The following is a 25,243-nucleotide window of genomic DNA, read 5'->3' on the forward strand; positions in this document are numbered from 1 at the left end:
TTTTTATATCTACAGTATGTACATAAAATAAACTACAAATTCTACGGCATAGGTTAGGTACAATTTGGTTACTTAGATAAAGCTTTTAAACAAAACCTATTTACTTTAAAACTGTATCAACATTTCTCATGTTTGTACTGGAAATGTATAATGGCTTGTAATGTAATGGATTTTTACTATAATAACCAGGCTTATTACATTGTTTAAATTATTTAAAAAATTCTAAAACTGGCCATACGTACATTTAAAATATACCCATACATAATAAATTTATCCCCTTACTTTCACACCATCACGCAGGCCAGCCGAATTAGGTATTATATATTTAATAATTTAAATTAATTTTTGGAAGTAATTGAAGCTTTTTGTTTTTATTCTATTATTATGTATTCCATCTTTGGCTCTATGTGTAGATCATTACTTGTAAATTTATAAATGAAGTATGTCCGTTTTCATTTTTATATCATTTGTGTCAAAAGAAGTGTTAATAAATATGAGGTATTTTTTCAAATTAACGGTTAATTGTTCATTATTAATGAGAATACAAATACAGAATATCCAAAAAGGTTTTATTGTATAAATCTTTTTACGGTTAAGGAAAGAGGGGTTATGATAATTACCAGACATAAAATTTCAAATGTAAACTGTGGCCTTAATCCAAATGCAATTTGCTAGAAACCGACTTTAGCCGAGAAATGTTACGCAAATAAGTACATAACGAGATAAACTTGTTTCTTTCACAACTCCCACAATTTAAATTTAGAACTTTATTTTACACTTTGAGTATATACTCTGTTTTGGGGAAAAACGTATTAATGGTTAAGTTTTATAAAACCGGTAACATTATTGAGTGATATTTATATTTTATTCATAAGGCCTTAAAAAAACAAGTTTTAATGAACCTTACACTATATTTCAAAACTAAATGGTATATGATATAAATTATTTCAAATGTACTTAACTTGATTAAGAATTCCGATAAAACGCTATTTAATCTTTTAAATTGTTTTATTTTAGCATATAAAAAGAAAATACGATAAACAATACATCTAATCAGGATTTCTAAAACAAACAATATCTTTACGAAACAAAAAAAAAATCTGTGAAAAATGACATAATAGTCCCAGATTTTTGTATCTATTTATTTCTTCATAGCCATATCGTTGATTAGCTAGGCATGATACGTGCTGTTAACTTGAGGGACTAAGGTTTCGATATTTTACTTCATATGACCGGCGAGTTAAGCGTCGACATGCCCAAGCCACTGTAGGAAATACTAACCACTGAATAAAATGCAATCAGACAAAATATTTTTAAAATTGTTACGTAATTATTAACATTAAGGTACACAAAGCGATAAAAAGTTTCCTATAGAGTATAGACTATATAAATGATATTATACACTGTCGATAGCGTCCTGTAAACTGACCTACTCAATATAATTCTCCGGGTGCCGGAATTCTCCAGTGAACTTCAACATTGTGTGAATATTATTAAACAGAGTTTGTATAGTTAGAATATTCTAAAATATAAGTAACGAACAGTATTAATAAAATTCGAAATAGAGTGAAAATAATACAGCCCTTTATTTAGCGCCACACCCCGTGTTTATTCACTTATTAACAAGTGTGGTGATAAAATTAGAGTTTTGTTAGTGTTGGTCGTGCGTTCAAGGCCAGACTAGACCACCAATGGATTATGTCTATGTATTTTAATAGAAGTCGCAATTAGATCAGCGTCCCAGTATAGTACCTCTATTGTTACCTATTCTCCATTGATTAATACTTATTATTTGCTTAATTGTAAATAATATTGTTTAGTCGTAACTTTTGTTTACTATTTTATTTGTATATTTATTCAATTTTCATCGATTTTAGTAATAAAGTTGTAAGAGCGAGAGATCCTATTCACTGGACCATTCAAAGTAGCAGATAGGCGAGCCGTAGGTACGTATACAAGACTTTTAGTTCGAGTAACTCTAGGATCACAAAGAAAGGAAAATTTTATAAGAAGACTAGTGGACCCGACAGACGTTGTCCTGCATGATATTTCAAGCAATTAGTAAAGCAAAGTATGAAAGTACCGACTGCAGCGCCATCTGGCGGGCTGATTTGTGAATCTAAACCATTCCCAGATCCCCTTGAACACACACAAAAAATTTCATCAAAATCGGTCCAGTCGTTTGAGAGAAGTTCAGTGACATACACACTCACAGAAGAATTATATATATAAAGATTAATGTGAATGTTAAAGTTAAATATTTTACACAAATATATATTTGCAATACCATAAAAACCCTAAAATTAATTGTGATTCATGATTCTTAAGATTTTGGCCTTTTTATTTTATTTCAGACGTTTATGTTTTAATTGTATTAGCATTGTTATCTGTATTCTTACATTTGTTATGCACTCTTTGCAATTTGACCCTTAGTATTATATATTTTTCCTAACTAGGGTTGCCAGGAAGAAATCGCATGTTACTTTTTTGCTGGGCTCTTTACGCAAACAAGAAATAGACATTAACAAGTATATTTTAGATAATATTTTTCATTGTAAATATTTTTGTTAGTACAGCGTTTCACATTAGCATGTAAAGCAAGTTGTAATGATTGCAAATAAAATAAAATAGTTGGTCACATTATAAAAATGCATTACAATTTAATTTGGGAAGTCTTCTAAGTAAAATATATCCAGCTTTTACATAATAATAACTTTTTTTTTGTTTTTTTTACAATAAAATTTTGTTTAAACTGTTTACGACCACTTCTCTCAATTCTTTCAAAGCATTACTCGAAACCTGCATGAGTGTGTGGGTGGGTGCATGAATAAATACATAATAAAAGTAGTTTAAATTAATATATTTGATTTGTGTAGTAAAAAGCCACTAGAAGTTGTGGTTTTGAATCAATATCCGTGACTGCGGTGATAGTCGCTCGTCACGAAGGAAGAATGTTTCAATGTATTTGATTTATTGCTGACGTAATGGAGAGTTGTGTTGCATTCGCTTGCAATAACTGCATTTATAAGCAAGGTTTACAAATGCATTGCTCTATCTATTTATTTATTAGGCATTCTAAACGAGATTATAAAAATAAACATGTAAACCAAATAGGATTACATTGTTTTCATAGTTTATCGCGTGATTATGATATATCCATGTAGCTTTCAGATCATAAACTTATACATATAAATCAGTTTATTAGAGACCCTTGGTCCGTGGGGGTAGCGCCTTAAGGCTTTATAAAGAAATATCAAAAAGGTTAGTCGACATCAAAGGAGACCAAAGATCTGGTAGCTACCTCGGACAAAGAATTAGTCTAGGTATTCAAAGGGGGAGCGCTGCCAGTATCGTCGGAACCTTGCCTAAATAATATATTATAGTTATTATATGTTTAGGTTAGTTATTTATTTATTAATAATTATAAGTTCCTTATTCCATGTTAATAGTTATTATCTAACAATGTTGTCATCAATAGACTTAGTTTATTAATCAGTTTATCACATTTATTACTGTATCTTCACTTCCCACGGGTGGATATTTAGTTTGTATAACAATTTTAAAATCAATCACCTAAGCAAGGTATGGTAATGTAGCAATTAAACATTGAAATATTTTTTGTAATCAAACCATATCGAAGTTAATTAATTACAAAAAAATAAAACTATCCTCTTAGATTACTGTACCTATCTCCAGACAGGTGAATATTTAGTTTTGATAACAATATAAAAATTAATACAGCCTACGTTACTCTGGGGTAATATAGAATTTTCAATGTGAACTTTTGAAATCGGACCACTATTGAGTTTATTCATTACAGACGTACAAAAATATAATATTATTATAGAAATTAAGTGACGGCCAGCGGTGAATCCAAAAAAAAAACAAAATATACTTCAATTACTTTAATCAAACTATTACAATTATTTGACTTAATTAAATATGAATACTTAATCGGCCCAATACTAAAATAAATATAGCCTTTTTCGACAATCTTGTAAGTTACATTTAACTTATTTCTTAGTTATTTATGAAATTTAGTTAAATTTTATGTAAATATTATTATATTATATCCTATTAGACACCGATATATAGATATAATACAATAATTAATATTTAACAATATAGATAACGGTTTCTCAAACAAGCTTAGTATTTCCAACATACAAATATACAGTATTTACAATAATGAGTTTAAGACATTAAATCAAAGTTTTTTTTCAATTTATTTCCACATAGAGTAAAAAAGAATAATTAAAACTCGTAACGAAGCTCGCAGTTGCGTGTTAATTAAAGCGCGACAAAATCGTAACAATAAAAGTGTCAATTTGTGAACAATCATAAGCAATATAAAAATCACCATGCATGTGGTGTAAGCGTGTGAACTTTGATGACTATTACGAAGCTTCGTTAGTGAAATATTGATAACGATCATCCAACATCATTTGTTATTGATTATTAGTGTGACAGCCTAGTGGCTTGAACTTTTCAATCCTGACGTTCGAAACATGTGTGAAGAATTTATTTTATTTATTTACTTACCAGACTCGAATGACTCGTAAAAATACGTTAGCAAAACTTACTTTAAGTAAGATTACCCTTTAAGCTTTAATTTGGTTTGCATATTCTATGGGTGATGTGATGCGTGACATTGCGGCAGTGAGCAGGCAGCAGAACGCCCAATTAGCAGACTGCACACTATATTTCACTTTTCATATACATGATTTCACGGTGTGCTGTGTTATTACTGTTGATCAATAGTACACCGAGTTTTGTTATAAGATGACTGGCGCCTTCTCTGAGTGATTGGGTAATAAGTTTTAGAATGTAAACTAACTATAACAAATTATGAAGATGACATTTTAAACCTTACCAAAGAGGATGTGAGCAGTAGTTGTCGTTTGTTTAATGTTTAATTTCTGTTTTTTTAATCTATAATGTACTTTTGTTTTCTCTTTCATATATTTTGTTTATCAATGTAATCTGTTTTGGCTTTGTGTATTGTCTAAGTGATTTCTTTTATAATATGGATATGTGTAGCTGTAAGATTACTTATTAATAAAAAAAGACCGAATAAGACCCAGGAACATTTTAATCATGAACCATAAGACAGCTTATAATTTTGGCGGATTAAAACATATTTTCCCCAAGCTACAGTTTACTATTTTTATTGCATTTAAATTAAAAGTATACTGTGTAGTAGTAAAGTATACTACCCATATATTACTTCTTATACTAATTATAAATAAGATTGATATAAACCACAGACATTCGAAATTTAAATGTATCTTTGAACACTACGAAAAATGAATCTGACAAAACGGTATTTTGTTAGAAGGAATCGCTTGTCCTATTAAGGCGTATCTGGGACCGGAGGAAGCTCAGAAGTCGAGTTGCCGTGATGGAGATGATTAATATGCCTCATTTGCGGCACGCGCTCCCCTGCTACGAGCTACGGGCTACGGGCTATCGGCTACGAGACGTTGCTACGTGCCTGAATACGAACATCGTTTACGCTTTCGCGCGGAAAATTTATTGGATTCAACCCCATTTATACCTTTTATCTCAATTATATATGACGTGCGCAACACTCTTATTGCTGAATTTTCGTAATAGTCAAATAAAATTCTTCTACTTGCTGCCTTATTCCAATTTTTAGCTGTAGCGAAGATTATATCCTATTGCCGTGCCCAAATAATGCAACAATTAAATATTAGTTTAGATTTTAAAAACAATTACTCTGATATAGCGGAGGAAGATACAATCCGGAGGAACTGGTTTGATTCTCGAAACTATAATATACTCAGAAGAGTGAAAGCTAACTTAGCTAAAACTAATATAACAGACATATTATATATTATATGTATTAGCTCAGATCGAAGCCATAACTATATATAGAAAAGTAGGGCGTATAATTTTTTTTAATGTTCGCAAGGCTCGCAAGTGCGTTTCCGGCCTTTAAAAATATGTAACTAAATAAAATTCCCCACAAACAAGGAATATACTACGTTTGATGCGTTATGTCTGTTTATAAAATAAATATAAAAAAGCCTTTATATTATTGAAAAAAAAACAAAGTAAACTTAATCCTATCTATATTTATGTAAGGAAATAAATTACAATTTCTTTTTTGTATTTAGATATATTTAAACAGTCTGTTTATTGTTGTAAATATAGTATTATCAAAGTTAAGGTACTGTGGGTAGAATTTAAAAGACGTGTGGGCGTAGTGATAATGCTGTAATTGGTTTCTAATGCCACACAAAACCCCCAAACGTGTTGCAAGGCTGGACGAAGAGATAAACAGAGCACCCCGGCTCAAGCGTTGTCTTTGTAAAGTTCTTTATTTTAACGTTCCGTTTATTTAAGAATATTTTATATTTCTTACACTTACGTGGCACTACAACCTTTTTACACGCTTTATATTAGCTTCACCTGTATTTATGTATGTATGTAACCGACTCCTTCGGACTCGATTTTGACCCACTTTAAACGGACAGATTTAATTCAAACTTTGTACACTTATAAAGAATCAGCGACAATATAATAATTTCATAGGTTTATCTCGAAAAAACAATGAAATTTTTTAAAGTCCACAAAGCAATACGATTAAATTGAGACAACACGTATTGCTGCTAGGACTCTAAAGTGGAAAATAAATATAGTTTAAAAAAACTATAAAACACGCTTTTAAAGCACATCAAACTAAAAAGTGAAAAATAATTCCTAATTTAGGCTGAAAATGGTAATGAACAAAAAATACTGGTATTATTATGAAAAAGCGTGGGGCGCCCTGTGCCATATTTTTCGTCTATCGAGCAACCCACATTTTATAGTTTTTTTAAACTATATTTATTTTCTTAGATCTGAACCTCAGATTTATGTTTCTGTTTCATGATCATTTGTCTAGGCAAGCTAATGATCAGGTATACCTGACACGACGTCGACTATATGGGTCTAAGGCAAGCCGGTTATCTGTTGTGTGTGATGTTTTCACCGTTCGAATGAATGTTAAATCCGCACATTGAAAGAAAGTCCATTGGTGCACAGCCGGTCACCAACCTACCACCTCAGGGATGAGAGTCACATGCTGAAGCCACTGCTCTTATATATAGAAAAAACTAAATCTAGTTAATAATTTATGATTAATAGTGCATCAAACAGATGATTTACTATTTTGAAATAGTACCGAGTTTTTTACGCCGGCTTTTTCTCTCGGCCTATACCCTCTGTCTTCTTTGCCGATGAGTAGGGATGTCTACCGATTCAAATTTAATGGCGTGGAATAAGTGATACCTGTATCTTATATTCCATAATAAACATATTTTATTTATTTATTCTTTATTTTGTCTGATCGGTTTTGCCCTGTAGTGGTGCCGGGATTTGTTTCAATAACCTCGAAGTGTAGTACGCTTTACTATTAACTATATAGACGATACTGCCTTGTGCTATATAAATTACGTTTCATAAATTAAAAATAATGAACAGTGATTATAGTTACAGTGAAATTGTACCTAGCGAAATTTCATAAGCATCACCTTGACGGCTGGATACTTCCACAAGATACTTTCTTTTGCGAATTAGCGAACCGTGGAATCGACTTCCAGTGTCTTCCCTGAGAGATACGACAAATTGTTTAAAAAGTACTACTCCGTCAAGACCGGTAACGTACCCACTAAAGTGTCCTGATACCTGCCCTTTTTGGGCTTCCCGTAGGCACATTTGTATTCTATAATAAAAATATTCTTTATAATAATATTACTGTTTCTGATGGAGCTTTTTAATTAGCCATAGAAATTAATTTATATATTTTTTTAAAAGTTATCGAAATATTCATTACATTAAATAAAAGTCTTGGGAAGTCCAAAGCCAATATATACTTCGGTGGCATGTTACTCCATCACCACCAAATTGCGCCCCCATAGACACAACAAATGTAACGAAAGTAAAAAATTAAAAGGCAGAATGAACATAAATTGCGAAAACGCTAGGAAAAGGTTTAAACAAACACCATAGGTTAAGGACACTATTAGAAGTTTAAATTTAAATTATAAATATAGGCAATCAAAGTGGCAACTGAAACTGCAAATTTTGTTTATATAACTATAACTTACGTAGGTAGTTCATTCATAACATTGCAATTAATTTTTATTTTAAATGTTACATAAATTTTGTTGTCAAGTTGAATGTAAGCAAAGTGGACAATATTCTTGCATGTTGCGGTGAAATACAAGAATTTTTCACTGTACAGTGCTCCTGTCGCTCCCCAATCCTTGAAAATTTATAGCCGTTGCTGACGCTACATACATTACTATACGTGTCGCTTTAAATATAATGCCTTTGATATATATTTATTTAGTAACCTGTGAGTTTGAATACGTAAATTTGAATAGACTTTTAATTTTCAAAGAAACCCTGTATTCATAAAACAATCGTAGAAATTTAGTGGTTTTAAATGATACGTTTGATGAATGAGTTTTTTGACAGTCATTTACGAACAACTATGACCCTTTTCATCTATTTATGCAGGTTGTATAGCAAGAAAGACATCAGCCCTGCGATTCTGTAACTCACTTCACGAACTCACACAGCGGTTTTCGCATCGGCGGTCGCTCTCAAATCAGTCGTGAAGCAGTCATTTTATGATTTGGCATTCTGATAAACAATTAACTACAAGCTCCCACCTTTTCAGAATGCCAAATCATAAAATGACTGCTTCACGACTGATTTGAGAGCGACCGCCGATGCGAAAACCGCTGTGTGAGTTCGTGAAGTGAGTTACAGAATCGCAGGGCTGGGCGGTTTTAAATCAACGTTGTAAGCAAATTCAATGAGGTGGCTTGTGGCTTGGTGGAGTCGTGGTATTACAACATCGATAAATACATTAACAACTATCCAAAAAATATTTCAATTAGTACCATAAGTTCCAAATGAAACAAACAAAATTTCCTTTAATAGATTTACTAGGTAAATAGTACTTAACTTACCTTTGTTTAACCGCAAACATTCGTTAATGAGTTTAGAAATAGAGTTAATTCAACATTTATTATTAAAATGCTTAGTAACAATTAATTAAACGATCTCTCGTAAATATAAACTCTTTTGAAAACGTGTTTCAATAAACTCGCCACAGACCAAAAAGCAATAAATGTGTGCAGTCGGCTGTATTCGAAATATTTTATAAAAAGACTCGTTAAAATTCAGAATTAACAAGACTATAAAGTCAATCCATGAATATGAAAGTGCATTCGATTTTCGATGTTATAAACAGCTATTTAACTTCGCTGCGGCGGATTTTACTGTAAAATAAAAGTGCATTTAATAATTTGAGGAATACACAATTTTCGATGGTTGATAACTCGTATGACATATTAAAAGATTAACGATGACGTTCTTGTGATCAGTACCAATCGGTAGATATAGTTATATAACATTTATTTCTAACGAAACACACACACAGACTAATAATAATAAAAAAAAGAAATATTTTTTTTGTTTTTAAAAAATAAGGTACTTTTTTAGCGGGTAATATGTTTGTGATGTGGTTGTAACTATCCCTGATTCAGCATTATGCTGAAGAACAGACGTGTTCCACAGCGCTGGTTATTCTCCCAGAGACCACAACAGTTAGTATGCGCCTCAGACGCAAAAAAAGAAAAATAATGTAATAATAATAATAGTAAAAATTAACACTGTAAGTAAAGCAGTCTAGTGTAAAAGTATAAAATAAATAAATAATAAGAATTATTGTTAAGAAATAGATAAATAAACATTTTTGGGCGTAAACTAGATTTCATGGGATTTGTGTTGACTTTATAACTGCGACAAAACTTTGATTTTAGTAGAAGATTTTTTAGCGGGCCAGTTTGAAGGCCATCGGAAAGTGCCTTGATGCATCACGTTCAATAGTGGCGTCCTAAATGTGTTGGTCTTAAAACAATCTTAATACGTTGTCACGATGTCCATGCCCCACTATAGGTATTTCTATTCTGTTATTAACCAAAACTCAGTTTTGTATCGCGCAGCCCGGACATACAACGACCAATATTTAAGCTTTGACTTGTTTAAGCTATCTCGGTGTATGCTTAATAGGAGTAATAAGAATATCCATAGTGCTAAATCACGTGAATCACACCACACACACATAACCTTACGTACATACCCTCACTTTTATACCATCATACAACACAGCCGAATTAGGTATTACTTAGATAAATTTATTGAATAATTTTTATTGATTTCTTTCCTTTTGTAATTGTTTAAACCTTTTTGTATATACAGTCAAAATCTGTTATAACGACATCGAAGGGACTACTCATATTTGGTCGTAAAAACCGATAGTCGTTACAGCCGATTAAGTACCTACAATAGAGTTCAGCCAGGACCTTTGATTTTGGTCAAAAACCGGTATGTTGTTCTAAACGAGGTTGTCGTAAACGGTTTTAACTGTATTCATATTTGGCTATATATTTAGTAAAATTGTTTTTATGATTACGAAATAAATAATATAACATAGCAATTAAGAACGAACTACTAAAACATTTAAATAAATAAATCAGTTTCGCTACAACCTCTTTAGGTTTCTGAATCTGTTTCATGATCATTTTTAAATCTAATAGGCAAGTAGTTGATCATCCTCCAGTGCCTGACACAAGCCGTCGACTTTTTGGGTCTAAGACAAGTCGGTTTCCTCACGATGTTTTCCTTCACCGTTCGAGCAAATGTTAAATGCGCACATAGAAAGTCCATTGGTGCACAGCCGGGGATCGAACTTACGACTTCAGGTATGAGAGTCGCACGCTGAAGCGACTAGGCCAACACTGCTCGCTATACTAAAACATTTATCTGAAATAAATATTGATATGATAGAATTCTGTGAGTCCACATTTTTGCTATAAAAAGCACAAGCCTAAATTTTTATACGGCTTGGTATAAATCTAGCATCGCGTGATCAAAGTATATTAGGCACGTAGCCCAACTGATGCCGCGGCTTAAAATAAAACTACAATTTTTATTCCTGTTTAACGGATCAGTGTTTTGCTATGTAAATTGTGTAATTTGTAATGAGAAATATGCTTATGATTATAGTTTCAGATTACATACAGTCTGCGTTATACATTATACTGACGTAGCATAGTGTATATGCGTCGGTTTATGTAAGTTTACTGCTTAAGACGATTTTTGAGTTTTAAATTAAATCCTAAATATACAGTACTCACAATTTTCACCTACATAGTAATAATAAAAATTCAAACAAATTTAAAAAACTTGGTTCCTGTGGCAGTGTACCTTTAACGCTGGCAGCATTTCATTTAAATCAAATATTTTTGTAGGTTACTTTTGTATACTTATGAACGAAATAACTACTCCCTCTCTCGGGCGATACGGCCGCCCGTTGCATCCCTTATAATTTTTATGTATTGTGTTTCTTTTATTTGCAACGAAGTGTAAATAAATAATTAAAATAAAATGTACATTAAAGGCGCTAAATAAACGAAAAGAAATAGTAGGGTTGACTGGAAGAAATCGCTTGTTAGCGATAAGGCCCGTTGCCTAATAACTTATGTAACCTGCATTTTTTATATGTATGTTTTTGTTCGTAACGAAGTGTAAATAAATAAAAGTATTCGTATAAACCTTTCCGTGATTTATAACCGTGAAATGCCAATTAGTTTGTGTTACAAGATGCTTGTAAGGAACTACATTTTACTTCACATAAGATGAATAATTAATGTTTTAATTGATTCTTAAAGTATACAAACAAATGTTTAGCCAGTACCAGCAGTAGGCAGGTCGAAAAAGAAGCACGCACTTACAGTATATTGAGATAGGTCCACATTTTGAACGTATTTTACTGGTTCATAATTTTAAGGTTAGCGTAGGAGTACATAAGGTTTTTCTTAATAATCTTTTGATAATTCTCTATAAATCTAGAAAATTTTCAAAATGACACAATATGATAGTCTGTTGGAGATTTAATACAACAGTAGACAAACGGTAGAAGTTCTGATGTTTGGTGATACCACCGCCATTGGTGGTTGAAGGAAAAACTTCGGTGGGAAGCTCAAACTATCAATAACTTTATTCATATAGGTAACCAGGTACACATATAAACGTCAACAGAAAATATATTAAATTGATTATAAATTTACATTTACCTCCAGTTCGCATGTAAAGGGCGTAGAGCGGGCAAGAAACTCTCCGCTACTCTTTTTAATCGTCAAGTTTTAAGTCATACAAATTGTTTGTCAAGCAGATCAGCCACAAATATTTTAACTGGAGCAAATTAATCCCACGGATTAGGATCATTGTTACAGTTAGGAGCTCGTTATATACGAAGAATTATTTAAATAAGCTTATTTTCTCAGTACCTTGAAATTACAATAGTTGTAGTTGCCAAGGCAGGTGCTGCTACTACGAGGAGGCTCGAAAAATCTCGATGGCTACTATTTCATTATACTTGAAAGAAATAAAAAAAATCTGGTTAAAGTATAAATAAGTGAAATACTAAGTTATTGTCACTTTAATCAAATATGGGCTCATATTTAAATAATTATTTTTACTAACATACATGAATTTTTTTTTAAAGTATATTTTTTAAAGTATATCAATTTATTTATAAGTAATATTAATTTCATATCAATATTATAAAAGAAAACACTTATACAATATACAAAGCCAAATCAGATTACATTGATAAACAAAATATATGAAAGAAAAACAAAAGTACAATATAGATATAAAGAGAAAACTTAATTATTTTTTTTGAAAAACGAACTTACAGGATGTCCAAAAAGGGCAGTCATCGCAACCCAGTGACACCCATTTTAAGCCGATGTGATGCCAGCCTTTGAAGGAGTACTTTCTAACTTGGAATAGTAGTATTTCTCCAGACCCCCAGGAGACGATTCCACAGTTCGCTAGTTCGCAAAAGAAAGTGCCTTGAAGCGGACTGTGGAAGACTTCCAGGTTAAAAAAAACGAAATTGTACCACTGCTAAATAAAGTCATAATTGTATAAAGTAATATCCATAAATAATAATATGTATTAAGTAATCTTTATTTTAAGTGAAAATACACATTTGAGGGGTAGTTCTTTAAAACTTAAGACCACTCAACATAACACAAATTCCCTAAAGAATTTTCTCCCAAACCGAGTAGTGGCCGACTGGAATAGGCTTCCGGAAAGTGTAATCAGTGCACCATCTCTGAACTCCTTTAAAAATAGATTGGATAGTTTCTCCAAATCTCAAAATACACGCGCATCAGCTTTTAAGCTGCTAGTGTGTTTATATGCATAATAATAATAATATAATTTATAATAACGATATATATACGAATCCCTGTATAACAATTCGTCACTCTTGTTGTTAGCAATAAGAAAACGTAACAATTGTGTTAGGCTAAGATCCGACCGCGTGATTTATACGTTCATATGTTTGATTAATAAAATATAATTTTTATCGATATTTATAACTAAACCAATGCAGATCCGCAAAGGTGGCCATCCAAATTTGGCCGCAATTAATTTTAATTAAAATGTAATTAATTATTTATTTTTGAACAATTACGTTCACTTGTAATTGTTAAAAAATATATTTCATTAGAAAGAAATATACCTGAGATACCGAGAAAGTTCAAGGTGCCATCCCTCACTTGGCCGCAACCTAATGTCAGCCAGGTGTAAACAGGTATAATTTCGTTAAATATATACGTTCATAATGTATTATCATGTTATACATACCAAATTGAAGATTAATTCTTTCCCTACATGATGAGATATAGGTGCCTATGCAAAAATGCCCGCAAATAGTGACTGCCAACGATTAAAGATAAATAAAAGCGAGAGAAACTTAAGATAAACACCCCATGTCGAATAAAGATAGAGCATCCCAGCTGCTTGTCGTTTTTATGCTACTGCGCATGCGTCCATAGGCAAGGTGCTCAACTAAATACCGTACTGAATATTGCAATCATATCAATATTGTTTTAGTTGAATATAATTAAAAAAATATTGAAAACACTAGTTTGGTAGATTAATTATTATGACATATTATTTTTACTGCTCAATTTTTGGAGTATTTTAAACTCCAAGCAAATACGCGAGCTACTAGTTGAGCACCTTATCTAAGGACGCATGCGCAGTAGCATAAAAACGACAAGCAGCTTGGATGCTCTATCTTTATTCGACATGGGGTGTTTATCTTAAGTTTCTCTCGCTTTTATTTATCTTTAATCGTTGGCAGTCACTATTTGCGGGCATTTTTGCATAGGCACCTATATCTCATCATGTAGGGAAAGAATTAATCTTCAATTTGGTATGTATAACATGATAATACATTATGAACGTATATATTTAACGAAATTATACCTGTTTACACCTGGCTGACATTAGGTTGCGGCCAAGTGAGGGATGGCACCTTGAACTTTCTCGGTATCTCAGGTATATTTCTTTCTAATGAAATATATTTTTTAACAATTACAAGTGAACGTAATTGTTCAAAAATAAATAATTAATTACATTTTAATTAAAATTAATTGCGGCCAAATTTGGATGGCCACCTTTGCGGATCTGCATTGGTTTAGTTATAAATATCGATAAAAATTATATTTTATTAATCAAACATATGAACGTATAAATCACGCGGTCGGATCTCGTACTATGTGACAATATTATTTAATACAATTTACTTTAGGAGCACTTGTATACCAAAGCGGGATACGCTACGATCTGTTGAGCTAAAGGAAATAAAGTTATGATTTATGCAAGCGAGATGTGTTTCAAAGAGCTAGTTGTAAACGTTCCATCGTAGTCCAAAATATTGTTTCCATTACAATATATTTTGAGCGCGCTTCAAATATTTTATGAGATTCTTGCTTTTATTTACGCTGATCTATTCATACTGTAATAAAAATCCTATCTAGTGGGAGCTTAGTGGTTAAACTACTTTCGTTAGACGTGTTCGACGCCTGTTGTGTTTTTTTATTTCGTAATAAAGCTAACATAAATTATATATAACAATTATACTAAAGATATAGCCACAGATGGAATACATAATATTAACTATGTGGAACCAGCTGCCCACTGAAATGTTTCCGAACCAATTCGACTTGGAATCCTTCAAGAAAAGAGCGTACCAATTCTTAAAAGGCCGACAACGCACTCGCGAGCCCTCTGGTATTGAGTGTCCATGGGCGGCGGTATCACTTAACATTAGGTGAGCCTCCGGTCCGTTTGCCCCCTGTTCTATAAAAAAAAAAATATGCCGTCGATTTTGGCAGTCTTGTCAATTGGTACTCTACGAGTATATATTTCTTCACCACTTGAACAATTTTTATATGTAAATACAACATTATCCCTTAGAAATATACTATATAGATTTGTTTATTTATAACACACAACATAAATTATTAAGGGTGCAACAGGCGGCCTTATCATTAACAAACGATCTCTTCCAGGCAACCCTAGTAAGGGAAACTAATAAAAGAAATACTAAGGGTAAAGTGCAAGAAGTGCATAATCAAATTACCAAAATTAAAATAACAAGTAACACTGAAAAATTATAAAATTACCAAACTTAATCTAAAATTAAATAAAAAAAAACAACTAAAGGCTAATCTCTATTCCTGTTTACAATGCAATACAAAAAAAAAGAAAATACAATATAAAGATATGGTTAAGAAGTGTTTATGTAGAAGACGTTTTTTTTATGGCTCTGGCACGATTTGTGCATTAGCCAGCGTCAAGTATAGGATTTTTTATATAATTCGTGCTTGTCTTTAGAAATTCGATCGTGTCCTCTATGTACGGTTTATTAAGCACTCGCTCGGTACCGCACAACCCTCCCAAAGGCCGAGAACAATTATAAATTAAATTAAAACTTGCCCTCGAACCGGGAATCGAACCCGGTACCCCTAGCTGCCACTTAATAAGACCGCTAGGCTATGAGGCCCCCATAGAAGACTTTTAAAAGTAGCCAATCCAAAATATTAAAATTATATTCCTATCCAGCCAGTGCCAGTACAAAATCAATTCGTCAATGCTACGCAGACATTACATATTAAAAAATAATGACATTCTAATCCTTTTACTCCAAGCATTCAATTTCCAAAGCACATTTCAACAGAGTTTACCCTGAGGTAATGAAACGTCACATCTCAAGCAATATTTTGTTTTCAGAATCCCTTACGCCGACAAGATCACTCCGGAGCCAATCCTCAACAACAATGCAGGCCGAGACACAAAGGCGGACTCGATCAGAAACAGTTATAATAGCCAATTCAAAGTTGGCATTTATGGCTGGCGGAAGAAATGCCTCTACATTCTTGTCATGGCACTCATGTTTATGATGATTATCAATCTCGCTTTGACGCTTTGGGTTTTGAAAGTTTTAGATTTTAATTCAGTAAGTATCTTTTAATACAATACATATATTAAATAATACAATACATATTTTTGTTATTTTTTTTAATTTATATAATGCTACAAATGTAATTATTTTTTTTTGTATCTCACACACTGTTTTGTTGTGTTTTTTTAATATTTTGATTACTCTTTAATGTTAATATTCTACGGTTTCGATATTTGTAAATATGTGAGGAACATGTATACTAACTTTTTTAGTATAGTAGTTTATTCTAAGAGTACATTGTCTTCACATATAATTATTTAACAAATGTAACAAAATATTGTAAACCTATTTTAAAAGAGTAAGTGTGGAGTTTCTTGCCCATTCTTCTCCACACGAAACTACCTTTTGGAAGGGGCAACTAGAATCATCTTTATATTTTTTTTTTGACGTTCAAAAGTGCCATTTTAGATGGTCTAATTGAAATAAACGATTTGACTTTGAAAATGTTTTAAATAAATCACAACCTCTTTAGGTCTTGGTCTTAGATCCCTGAATCTGTTTCATGATCATTTTTAAATCTATTAGGCAAGTAGGTGATCAGCCTCCAGTGCCTGACACACGCCGTCGACGATGTTTTCCTTTACCGTTCGAGCAAATGTTAAAGCGCATATAGAAAGAAAGTCCATTGGTACACAGCCGGGGATCGAACCTACGACCTCAGGTATGAGAATCGCACGCTGAAGCCACTAGGCCAACACTCACTCCTCCTCATTAAATGTCTAGCCGAAGCTAAAAATATACTTGTCTTTGTAACAATTAATATCATTGCAAATTTAAATTGGAGTTACTGAACGATTGATAAGCGTTAGTAGTTTTTTTTTAAATTTAAATTGACTTAATCTCCTATAACCCCAAAGGCTCACACCAGGTTTGCTTGGGACCCTTCCGCTTTCTTTGTGGATTCCAATCAAGCGCCTGCTTGGATATATAATTGGTATATCATCATAGTGTATAGCCTATCCATTTCCACTAGCCTCGTTTGATCTGCTAATCGGGGTTTCTAGGCAGCACTCCCAAAGTTGCTCATTAGCTCCTCTTCTCGGGCCAGTAGATACCCAGAATACGGGAAGACAGTGGATGACGAAGTCTTGGAGTCGGTGCGAGATGTCATTACTGACCTTCCAAGTTTCACACCCATAGAACAGAACATAATACAGCAATAATAAAACATTTACAAAAAACATTAATAAAACCTAAAAAACTAATATTTAAAATAATGATTAAAGCAGGAAGAAACTCATATTTAAAGACAACAATTACCTAACAATCACTTGTATATGTACATTTTTTAGGAAGGAATGGGTCAACTACGAATAGTACCAGGGGGCCTACAATTGTTGGGACAAGCTCTAGTATTGGATTCACTTTTTGCGTCAAGTATTAAGTCGCGACGAGGGCATCCGATAGCTATTGAATCGTCAAGGAATTTTACTGTATCAACTCGAGATGCGAATGGCTTTGTACAGAGCAGGCTGTATTTAGGTAAGTAAAAGGTTTAATGGTTATCTCTTTACCGCATTTAATATTAGAAAATACAGCGTTAGTGGATTTGATATTTGATTTGTATTAATATGTACAAGACTTAAAAATTAGTTTGCCAAGGAAGTTTCACTTCTGACATGTGTACTTTTTTTTATGTAACAGGGGGTAAACTGGCATGAGGCTCATCTGGTGTTAAGTGATACCGCCGCCCACAGACACTCACATTGACAGAGAACTCGCAAGTGCGTTGCCGGCCTTTTACAGAGACAGACAGACATAACTTTTATTATTAACGAAACACACATAATAATAATAATAATAATCAAAAAAGAAAAATTAACAAAAAATTATGGAAATAAAAAAGGAATAAGGTACATTTTAAATGTGTAATGTGTGTTTGTTTTAAGAATTTGTACGCTCTTTTCTTGACCCTTATTCGAATCGGTTCATAAATACATCGGCAGATTTAAATGCGTTGATATATCACAGTTTATAATTTAAATAAAAAATAAAAATAGTAAAGTTAGAATTACAGTTGATTAATATTTTTTAAGACAAGTAAATTAAATCTTTTTTAATGGCTCGGCTTAATTTTAATAGATTCGAAGATTGAGATATAAGACTGTGTAGGTGAATTAAAACTATATTATTTTATCTGAATTGTGTCTACAGTGTCTTTTCATAGAAGATTTCTCTCAAAATTGGTTTAATTTTCATGTAGTTATATAAAATAATAATAAATAAAGAAACACAAATATTTTTTAATGTATAAACACATATTAAAGCACAACACTACTTATTTACCCAGAATTCCTCGTCTATTATCTTTGTTAAATATTTAAATTTGAGCCCATTAGACTAAAATTGTCCAGCTGATGGCGACATGAATAAAAAATAATTTTTGTAATGAGAAATAAAGTTCTTTAACAATTAAACATTAAAAAAATTAAATCAATTGTTTTTGATTGAGAATTTGTTTTTTTTAAATTTTGTATCCTAGGAGCACTAAAAGTACTCTTTGTTTTTCACCACTGGAACATTGATGGTTGATATTTCTTTATACAGGTCATGATCGTTTAGAGGTGAACGTAGCCCGTTTAGAAATAAGAGACGCCCGCGGTGGACTCTTACTCGGGGCTTCGCACGACGCGGTCACAATCGGCGCAGACAACTTATTCATCTCCAGCCCAGCGGGTGCAGCATTCAACACCGCAGTCCAAACTCCTCTCGTTAAAGCGCCACCCTCTAAACAACTTATGTAAGTATTCTTGAACTATTGTAGTTATATCACGATTGTCGGATAGACTTTAAACTTATAATTCCACTGTTCTAAATTCGAATGAAAATCAATTCTATTTGAAAAACAACGGCGAGCGAGCTTTTGACCCATCACTGCCATTTAGTCAAGGGGATGCGTGGACAATTTTTAAGGGAATGGCTTTTTGAAGATATACTTCTTTAGGCGCGTTATGAAAAATTGATGAGAGTGAAATTTTACGATGCGCGCGCACCGTGACACACAATTAACAGAATGAAGTTGCCCACGGAAGGTGCTACGGCATTGGACATAATTTAAAAACAACATTCGAATAATAATAAAATTTATGTTACACTTAATGTAAGAGAATAATAATAAATATTTAATTATTTAATTTTTCAAATGTAAACTGGAACTTTATTGACTCTAATGACTCATTTTCCAGTCTTTGATTATTAATTGTAATTAATGATTTGCATGCAATCAAAAACTATTTTTAATAATGCCAAAGAAGTATAACTTCTTACGCGCGTACATAAGTACACGCACCCTTTTTTATTGACTAGGCCATTAAAGATCACTCCTACTAATTCTACAGTTCGCTAGTTTAAAATGCATTATAGTGAACTGAAATCAACGAAGAAAATAATTATGAGAGGAGGCGCTACGGTGCACCATTCACATTTACTCCGCAAGAAATTTTAGTCTTTTACAAAAGAACTTAGTTTGTGAAAGTGTGTAAAGTTTATATAAGCCAGTGAACTAAATCATTTATTTGAGACGGTTATCAAAATTAATACAAAGTATTAAGAAGAAAGAAAATGTTTTTGGTTAGAGAAATATTAAACATTTAATGAAATAGTTCAACACCAAGAGAAAGGATAAGACAAGGAAGTTTAGTATATATAAATATACATAAATCAGTGGCGCTACAACCTTTTTAGGCCTCAGCCCAAACCTAAAAAGTTATCATACAAACATCTGAGGATTTTTGTACCTGTTTGTCATGATCATTTGTCAATCTAAGCAATTAGGTGATCAGCCTCCAGTGCCTGCATACCGTCGACTTTTTGGCTCCAAGGCAAGCCGACGATATTTTTCCTTAACCATTCGAGCGAATGTCATTGGTGCACAGCCAGGGAGCGAACCTACGACCTCAGGGATGAGAGACACACACTGCAGCTACTACACCAACATTTCTCTATATACAATATACATATTACATAATATATATACAAACTAATATATAATAAATGTAGTGTAATCTCTAAGTATAATAATAATATATCTCTAAGTATAATATAATAGTCCGGTCAATTTAGACATCCAAGGTTACAGTAATTCGCACTTGGCTGAATATTGGTAGGATTGCTCAATACACTATTATAAAGGAAATGTGAAAAGTCCTCATCGATCCGGCACGTGCAAAAAAAATTACTCCGGTTCAAAGATCACAAAAATGGGTTTTTCGCGATTTTCAGCAAAATGGTAAGTTTTATCATAAAATTAGTTAGACAAAAATTGTAGATCAGATAACTATCTATAAAAAATGTCCAAATACTTTTTTCCTAAGAGCCACCGTTTTTGAGATATAACGATTCAAAAAGTTGAAAGGGTTGTAATCGTCATAATATGCACACGTTTCCACGCCACCTTTGAGGTAGTGTACTTAGCGCTTTTTTTTTAATGTGGTTTCCCCGGTAGGCCTATTCCACTGATCTTTTATGATTCTGTTTAATTTGAAACTATTGAATAACTGTAGATATTGACAAGGGTTGAAAATGATGAAAGGGGTGTAAATTACAAAAAATAAGAAAATGTATCCGTCTGAATCTAAATCATCATTAACTTCTGCTTTCTCTTGTTCTTGTTCTTCTTCTCTTCCTTCTCCTTCTTCTTCTTTATCTTCTTCATTCTGGGTGTTAATAAATTGCCCCAATAATGACACATCGCATGTCTCTTCGTCAACATCAAATGAATCTTCAATTGTTGGCAATTCAACATTGGAGCATGACCGGCCTTGACAGTTAGTACATGCTACAGAACAAAACAGTCCAACTTTTTTTGCAACCACATTTAGCACTACATCCCTTTTTACAGTTGCAAAAAATGGTGTTTAGTAGTTTTTCTGGTGCAGGTGGAAGTAAAGTCTGAACTGGCTCTAATGAATTGTCGACCAACTTCCAACCCCAGTCTTTTCCAACAGCACGAAATAGGTTAGAAAAAATAGGTTACAATAAACACGTGTTTTCACTCCAGATCGATGTTGCTGAAGGTTACACTGGCGTAGAAAATAAAGGACTGGGTTTTTTTTTATCCGAAATTTTCATATTTTATATGTGTAAGTCACACTGACCGATAGAACGATATTTTTGCTTGTATTACGGCTTCAGTGATGTATATACGTGGTGTACTTATATTATACATAATATGACGATTACAACTCTTTTAACTTTTTGAATCGTGATATCTCAAAAACGGTGGCTCTTAGGAAAAAAAGTATTTTGACATTTTTTATAGATAATTATCTGATCTACAATTTTTGTCTAAACTAATTTTATGATAAAACTTACCATTTTGCTGAAAATCGCGAAAAACCCATTTTTGTGATCTTTGAACCGGAGTATTTTTTTTTGCACGTGCCGGATCGATGAGGACTTTTCACATTTCCTTTATAATAGTGTATTGAGCAATCCTACCAATATTCAGCCAAGTGCGAATTATTGTAACCTTACCCCTATTTTTTAGTCTAATTTGACCGGATTATAATACCTACAGCCAATTTCTTAATTCTAAGACTATAAAATATGAAGTATATGTTTATTTTGCAAAGGTTGGAGTCACCCACGCGTTCGTTAGAAATGCACGCGTCCCAAACGATATCGCTGGAGTCCCGAGCTGGGGACATCAGCGCGAGCTGTTTAACTAACTTTAAGTTGCGGTCTACTGCTGGATCGGTATGAAATTTGCTTAAATTCTTTTAATATTTCACCCACAATAATACTAGGCTGTAATAACTTTTAAGCAGGGAGCATAGTGCAGAAGACAACTCTAATAAATGCAGTATAACAGTGTTCAAACCCCCTGTTTCATAATCACTCTAATTTCACCTAAAGTACTTAGTTTCCTTTCTTTCTGTGATATGGTTTCTGCAGTGATGAAAAGGATGAATGAGTCATTTAATCAAAATAATGCAATAAAATGTATTTAATATTTTGGTGGGTGTTACGAAACATTTGCAGTTCATTAAATATAAAACAAATATTACATAACACTCGCTCAAATATTATATGAAAGAATAGTACATTAGCTTAACAAGCTTTACGGTTTATTATTTTTTTTTATTAATTAATAATATAGAAACTAATGGTACAGAAGATGCAAATAAATACTACTAAGGGGTTCTAAGGGGTTTACCATTGGTGCCTGAAGGGCTACACCACAAAACACATTTTAAATAAAATAGTTAAAAATACAATTAATACAAAAAACGAAACGAAAACATTACAACAAAACAGACAAAAAATATATGTTAAATGTACATACATATGTTTAACTAACTTTAGTATATTTAACACACAGTTTTATAATTTAAGATATATGCTTACAAAGGCACCCTAAACGCTGAGTGGGGGATTTCGTAGTACACTATCAAACATACATTACTGTAACAGTTGTTTCTTCACGGATGCAATAAAAATGATATACGACTCCTATTTGAAATCGCCGATTTTTTGTGTTTTGTTGCTATATTGTACCTTCAGTATTGAAATGAACGCTCAAATATAAAAAAATACAATAAATGGGTAATAAAAATACTTATTTAGAAAATAACAACAAAAATTTATTTCTTACTTTTCTTAGATTTCTATTAAATAATTGTACTTACGTAATTATTATCTATATTTGTATAGTAGTAGTACACATTATTTTACATTTTTTTTTAAGACAATTCACACCAATTGACCTTGTCCCATGCTAAGCTGGTGAAGCTTGTGTTATGGGTACTAGACAACGGCTATACATACATATAGAAAGAACTAGAACAGAAGATAGAACAAATTTAATAACTTAAAGATTGACATTGATATGTTCACTGAGAGTGTGGTGGTGGCTTTAACACAAAATTATTTTAACCATGATGAATGAAATGCATTGAGATTTAGATTCTGTTTTTTCTTTTTTGTATTACAAACTAAAAATATTTGGCATGGTTACCTTCTTGTTGTATAAAAAAAAAAACTATGTGTGAAGATTTGTAATTGGCCCATAATGGTATATATATATATATATATACATCTATTTCTGTATTGTGCTGTGAATCTTCTGAATAAATAAATAAATAAATATTATAGATAGATAGACATATAAATACATATTTAAACCAAATGCTCATCACATCGATGTTCGTCTCAGTCGGGGATCGAACCCGAGACCCATGGATTCGCAGTCAGGGGTACTAACCACTAGACCAATGAGTCGTCAGAGTTTCCTTGGGAGGAAGTATCACTTAACATCAGATGAACCTCCTGCCCGTTTGCCTCCTGTTCTACAAAAAAGGAATGTCATTTATAGATAGGTTCTATTAAAGGAGATTTTAGTGTCAGAGGGTCAGAGGGTTACTCTTGTGTTAATCCACTTCCGGTTTAGTTCTTAGGGCGCGGGCATCAAACCCCTCCGCCCTTTGTTTCGATACCCAAAAAGCAGTATTTTTTATTAGATCTATAAAAAAATAGTATAACTACCTATTTTTATAGGAACCCACGATTAGTAGACTGTATTTCATTCTCTTTTCAGATAAGACTAGACGCGCCAAGTATTTATATGCCAAAGTTAAAATCGGCCCTGCCACTGCCACCTCCGGCGTCGCATACGCACGATCCGCACCATCAAAATATCTACCAGTTGTGCGCATGCGCAAATGGAAAATTGTTCCTGGCACCGCCGCACGGCGTCTGCGCAGCGCGCGAGGAAAGTCTCATTTGTCGATGATCCTTTAATTAATTACGATGTTAAAAGATATTGTATTCACTAACTTCTGACATTATAAATGCGATTTAGTCCGCTAAAGTTTGGAATGGTACTTGCGTACATAAAAGTCGGTAGATAAAAAGCTTGGAATCTGTTTTTATTTAAATATAACTTTTTTTTAACACATTTAAACTATAATTTATTACTTTATTTAGCAAGTTGCTAAATAACTATTTCGTAAACGAATAATATTGCTATTTTAATGCCATCCTTTGACCATCCAACTGAATTTGTTCTTTGGTTCTTTGTGTCTTATGTTTTTTTAAAATATACTGAAATAAAATTTTTATGAAATTATTAATGATTATATTACATCAAAATCAGTTAAATTATACAAATATTGCACCACAAAATGTATTAAATGCTATATAAAATAAAAATAAATTTATTCGGGTACCTACTATAATTTAAGTTACATTAAGCTTATGTTATTCTTATATTAAATACACGACCTTTGAAGGAGTGAAGGCCTGCTCCAAAGTCTCTTTTTTTTATCTTCCCAGGTTTCTAGTAAGCATCATCTCCTTTTCCTGGCCAATGGGCCAAGTAAGTAAAGACCATTTTTTGCTATATATAATGCAATATCTTTTTTCATCAACGTAGGTATATTAAATAATGGATTTACAGTGTATAGAAAATTATAGACAACAAGCTTTAGATGTGAAATGGTAATATAGTAGAACGACCACAGACAAACGTTTATTCGCATAAATTCTGTTAGTGAAATTTCTTGAAGTTTATCAAAAAATTATATTTATCTGTTGATAGTTAAGTGTTGTAATGAAATAATCTACAATGCAGTACTCAGTTACTTTCAAAAGTGAGTAATTGTAAATTTTACACCTAATTTCGTTTTAAAAAACTAGTGGCGCTATTTAGGTCTAGGCCTCGGATATCTCTTCTATCCTAACACAGAACGTCTAATTTTTTGTTTCCAAGGCATGCCAGTTTCCGCAAGATGTTTTCCTTTGCATCACAACAACTTTGGGATCATGTAACCAATATTAAAGTCAAGATTGGTATCGAGGAGTTCTGATGCTGGTTTGATTGATATGGGACCT

The 25,243-nt window shown here is 32.5% G+C and overlaps 1 protein-coding gene across 3 annotated transcripts in view; it reads left to right on the plus strand.

Moving 5' to 3' along the window:
• Positions 1-24,415, plus strand: part of LOC125061599 (delta-sarcoglycan-like) — a 43,766-nt gene extending 19,351 nt beyond the window's left edge. For all 3 annotated transcript variants that reach the window (XM_047667104.1, XM_047667106.1, XM_047667105.1), the window contains exons 3-7: positions 16,180-16,405; positions 17,704-17,893; positions 18,959-19,151; positions 21,985-22,108; positions 23,949-24,415. In XM_047667104.1, the coding sequence (XP_047523060.1) occupies positions 16,180-16,405; positions 17,704-17,893; positions 18,959-19,151; positions 21,985-22,108; positions 23,949-24,143 (928 nt within the window). In that variant the 3' untranslated portion in view covers positions 24,144-24,415. The remainder of the gene's footprint in view (positions 1-16,179; positions 16,406-17,703; positions 17,894-18,958; positions 19,152-21,984; positions 22,109-23,948) is intronic.
• Positions 24,416-25,243: the final 828 nt, after the last annotated feature.

The sequence above is a fragment of the Pieris napi genome, chromosome 23 (assembly GCF_905475465.1).
Source record: "Pieris napi chromosome 23, ilPieNapi1.2, whole genome shotgun sequence".
Lineage (NCBI taxonomy): Eukaryota > Metazoa > Arthropoda > Insecta > Lepidoptera > Pieridae > Pieris > Pieris napi.